This window comes from Corvus brachyrhynchos, unplaced genomic scaffold (genome assembly GCF_000691975.1).
Source record: "Corvus brachyrhynchos isolate BGI_N302 unplaced genomic scaffold, ASM69197v1 scaffold203, whole genome shotgun sequence".
In the NCBI taxonomy this organism is placed as follows: domain Eukaryota; kingdom Metazoa; phylum Chordata; class Aves; order Passeriformes; family Corvidae; genus Corvus; species Corvus brachyrhynchos.
Window position 1 is genome coordinate 90,468 of NW_008237408.1, and position 4,227 is coordinate 94,694.

Sequence of the window (4,227 nt, forward strand, 5' to 3'; positions counted from 1 at the left end):
GGAGCGGGAAAGGAGAAAAAAAACCCTTTTATACAGTGAGCTGCAGCCGCGTGGGCTCGCTGCTGCCAGAAAGTAGGACACTCCTGCTGGGTTTTCTACTCTGGAAAGGCTAAACTTGGCTGGGAGTGGGTGGAAGCAGCTGGCAGGGAGGTGTGTGTGTGTCTCCCATCCCCATCCCCTGCTCATCCAGCTCTGCTGCTGTGGGGCTGCCGAGCTGCTGGCAGGAGCTGCGTGTCCGGTTTAAGCTCGGGCTTGCAAAGGTGATTACACGTTGAGCTTGATGAGATGAGCAGGAATTAAAGCCTGGATATCTCTGCCGTGGAGGATCCGAGGTCCGGGGTGGATGTGGGGCTGGTGGGAGGGAGCTGGGAGGGTTTGGAGGAGGAGGAGGGTGCCCTGGTGTGTTTGCAGAGATAAAGGAGCTCGTGGCCTCGTGATGTGTCTGAGTCAGGCGTGGGGACGAGGTACAAGTGGCTGCTGGCGCTGGGGGTTAATTTGGAGTTGGGCAATTCAGTGTGAATTAGGTTAAAGGAGAGCAGGGAAACCAGGGAGCCCTGGAATGTCTGTGGGCTGGGTGGTGCTTGTGCTCCTGCATGGGAGGCTCTGGGCCATTCTTTCCTGTTCCTGGATTTCCTCTGCACCTCTGATCCCCAAACTTGGGCTTTCCTCATGCCCTGCACCTCTCTGGAGAAAAGCCCCAGTGGCAGGGGAGCAGGGGACAGCAGCCACAGACAGCTCTGGTGCATGCTGACCCCCCCTGTGCATGGGCAGGGGGTCACACCTGGGACTGTGACCCCAATCTGGGTCCCCAGGGCAGCAGGCTGGGCAAAATGAGGCTGTAAAGTCCAAAAATGTACTTTGGAGTAATATCTTTAAAGGGAAGAGCAGGGCCAGGGCCTGTCAAGTCTCGTGCCTGAAGTTTGCTGTGGAGGTGGGATGCCACTTACTCCTTCTCGTGGTCCTTATTCTTCGTTTTTGTGGAAGTAAACACAGGTTTTAATACCCTCCAAATCCCTTGGATCTGCTTCAAAAGGTATTTTCCTGCTGCTGCTAATCCTGTAGTGGTCAACAAACAAGGCTGCCTTTATCTGATTTCTCCTGAGCTGCAGGAGGGGGGTTGTTACTCTGTTCCTGTGTCTCTCCTGACCTTTGGGGGAACTGGGGATCTGGAGGGACACCTGGTGCAGCCACACATTTTATCCTCCCACGTGTTGCTGCAGCTGAGCCCAGTTTGGGGATGTTTCCAACAATGCTTCAATCTGGCTGCAGGTGGAGTGTCCCGTTCCATAGCCAAGATGTGGCCGTCCCTGTCCCTGCTGTGTGTCCTGGTGGCCTTCGCCAACGCTCGCAGCGTTCCCTACTTCCCTCCTCTCTCCGATGACCTGGTCAACCACATAAACAAGCTCAACACCACCTGGAAGGTGAGTACTGGCCTGATGATTTGGGGATGTTTTTTTGGATGCACTGCTGACAGTCTGCATGTGGGATTTAGTGGCCGAGCTTTGGGAGTGTCACCACGGTGGTGACATCAATCCAGCCTTGTTCCCAGCTGACTTTTCCAGTGAGGTGATGTTCTCAGGGGTTCCTGCAGTGACAGGGGACTGTGGAGCTCCTCCTTGGAGCAGAGCAGGATGGATTTGTGGAGTAGGAGCAATGTAAGAGGAGGAAACTCTGCAGGAGGCTGGAAACAAGCAGCGAGCATCCAGTTATTGGTGACCTGTCCCTCCTTGGCCCGTTTGCTGTGCCCAAAGCCTCGAGCTGGACCTTACTGGTCCTGATGGGCTGATCCTGGCCTGTGTTCTGTGTCTGTAGGTGGTTGGCTTTTGGCCTCTGGGCTGTGCAGCAATCCCAGACTCTGGTTGGGATTCAGGGAGCTCTGGAGCACCAGGCTGTGGTCCCAGCCATGCTCTTGGCGGCTCTGGAGAGTTGTGTCCCAATTCTGTGTGTCTCTTCCCAGGCGGGGCACAACTTCCACAATGCTGACATGAGCTACGTGAAGAAGCTCTGTGGCACCTTCCTGGGTGGGCCCAAGCTCCCTGAGAGGTGAGTGCAGGGAGGAGAAGGTGGCACTGCAGTAAAAGCTCGTGTGGATCTTCCATGAGCACCTGGAGTGGGTGAGGGGCTCTCCTGGCAGGCTGTGGGCAGCAGGGTGGACATTGGTGGAGCTTGGTGGACCTTGTTCATGGAATTAAGCACAGAGCACACGTGAGGGGGAAAATCCATCCAGTGTTCTGCCAGATACTTGAGCAAGCTGTGCAATTTGTTACCCTTGAAAGTGAACCCGCCAGAGGAGCTGCTGACCTCCGCTGAGGACATCACAAGTATTTATGCTCCTTCTGTAAGCAAACAACAGCCCTCGTCCTCCAGGTCACCTTCAGAGGAGGTTGGAGAGTGCAGTGCACCCAGTCGTGGGTCGCTGCTGCTCCTGTGACAGCGTTTCCCTCTCCTCACAGGGTGGATTTTGCTGCAGACGTGGAGCTGCCTGATAACTTCGACTCGCGGACGCAGTGGCCCAACTGCCCCACCATCAGCGAGATAAGAGACCAGGGCTCCTGTGGCTCCTGCTGGGTAAGGATAGGGGTGGTTTCATGTTGTGTTGATAAAATTTGCTGGGCAAAACCCATGCTTTTGAAATTGCTGGTGAGCCCCCTGCCATGGGCAGGGACACCTTCCACTTTCCCAGGTTGCTCCAAGCCCTGCCCAGCCTGGCCTTGGACACTTCCAGGGATCCAGGGGCAGCCACAGCTTCTCTGGGCACCCTGGGCCAGGGCCTCCCCACCCTCACAGGGGAGAATTCCTTCCCAATATCCCATCCATCCCTGCCCTCTGGCACTGGGAAGCCATTCCCTGTATCCTGTCCCTCCGTCCCTTGTCCCAAGTCCCTCTCCAGTTCTCCTGGAGCCCCTTTAGGCTCTGGAAGGGACTCTGAGGTCTCCCTGGGTTTTTCCAGGTAAACAGCCCCAGCTCTCCCAGCCTGCCTCCAGAGCAGAGGGGCTCCAGCCCTCAGAGCACCTTTGCTGCCCTTTGTGGGGGGATGCTGTGGGATGCTGCAGTCTCTGAGCTCCTGGGTGGCTTCTCCCAGCCAGGCCATGCCTGCTGCACTCATTTCCAGGAGGTTTCCTGATTTCTCTCCCCTGACCATCTCTAATGGGTGTTTTGGGGTTGCCCTCAGGCTTTTGGCGCCGTGGAAGCGATTTCAGACCGGATCTGTGTCCACACCAACGCCAAGGTCAGCGTGGAGGTCTCAGCTGAGGACCTGCTGTCGTGCTGTGGCTTTGAGTGTGGCATGGGGTGAGCTGCTCCTGGTCCTTGTGCACTGGGAAGGTGGTTGGGAGGAGCAGGGACAGACCCTGGAGGTGCTGATTGCTTCAGCCCTACCTTCATTACCTCCCTAACGAGCAGGAAGCTCCTCCAGCGGTTTGTGGGGTGGATGAGGGAGTTAGGTGGGAACAGAAAGGTGATTCCAGGGACTGACAGTCCCTCTGGGACACATCCTGCCCTCAGCATCGTGGATGGTGATGGCTGCAAGCACACAGTGATGCTGTCCCACACAGAGCTGGCAGCTGCTGAAGCTAAGGGAAAGATCTTTCATAGTCCCAGATCCTTGGTTTTCAGGCACTATGGCTTTTCCAATTGTTGAGCACAGGGTGGGGAGTTGAGTCTCCAAGTCCTGTTGCTGCAGGCAGCAGAAGCTGATCAGGGACCTGGTAAGGAGGCACTTTGGGATATGGAGCCATGGGTGTTCTTGGTTCTCTTCCTGAGGCCTTGGTGTCTCAAGGCAAATCCCAGGGAAGGCAGGAACGGACTGAAAAAAGGTTTTATGTGCCCGAAGCTTCCCTTGAACCATCACGGGCTGGCTCCATTCCCCTGCCTCTCCCAGAATGGGATGGCTGGGGCTGGAGCTGGTGCCTCTTCCCCCAGGTGCAATGGTGGTTACCCCTCCGGCGCGTGGAGGTACTGGACAGAGAGGGGCCTCGTGTCCGGGGGTCTCTACGACTCCCACGTGGGTAAGTCCTGGCAGATACCTGTGGGAAAGCAGAGGAGCATCTCTGCTTGGTTAAGGTTCATGTTTTCTGGGATGCTTCGTTCCTGGTCTGCATCCTTGTGGCTGTTCCCTCCTTCAACTCGAGCACCTCTGCAGCCCCAGCTGGCTGCTCCTGCCCCCATGGCTCCTTCTGGTCACACCTTTGGGACAAGGGTCCCCGGGCAGCACCCAGAGGCAGGCAG

At 56.8% G+C, this 4,227-nt stretch overlaps 1 protein-coding gene across 1 annotated transcript in view; it reads left to right on the plus strand.

Annotated features, from left to right (window-relative positions):
* The window catches only part of CTSB (cathepsin B), an 11,306-nt gene that overhangs the window by 3,251 nt on the left and 3,828 nt on the right, over positions 1 to 4,227 (plus strand). Inside the window, exons 2-6 of the mRNA XM_008631025.2 lie at positions 1,270 to 1,421; positions 1,958 to 2,043; positions 2,454 to 2,568; positions 3,173 to 3,291; positions 3,922 to 4,007. Of these exons, the coding sequence (XP_008629247.1) occupies positions 1,296 to 1,421; positions 1,958 to 2,043; positions 2,454 to 2,568; positions 3,173 to 3,291; positions 3,922 to 4,007 (532 nt within the window). The 5' untranslated portion in view covers positions 1,270 to 1,295. The remainder of the gene's footprint in view (positions 1 to 1,269; positions 1,422 to 1,957; positions 2,044 to 2,453; positions 2,569 to 3,172; positions 3,292 to 3,921; positions 4,008 to 4,227) is intronic.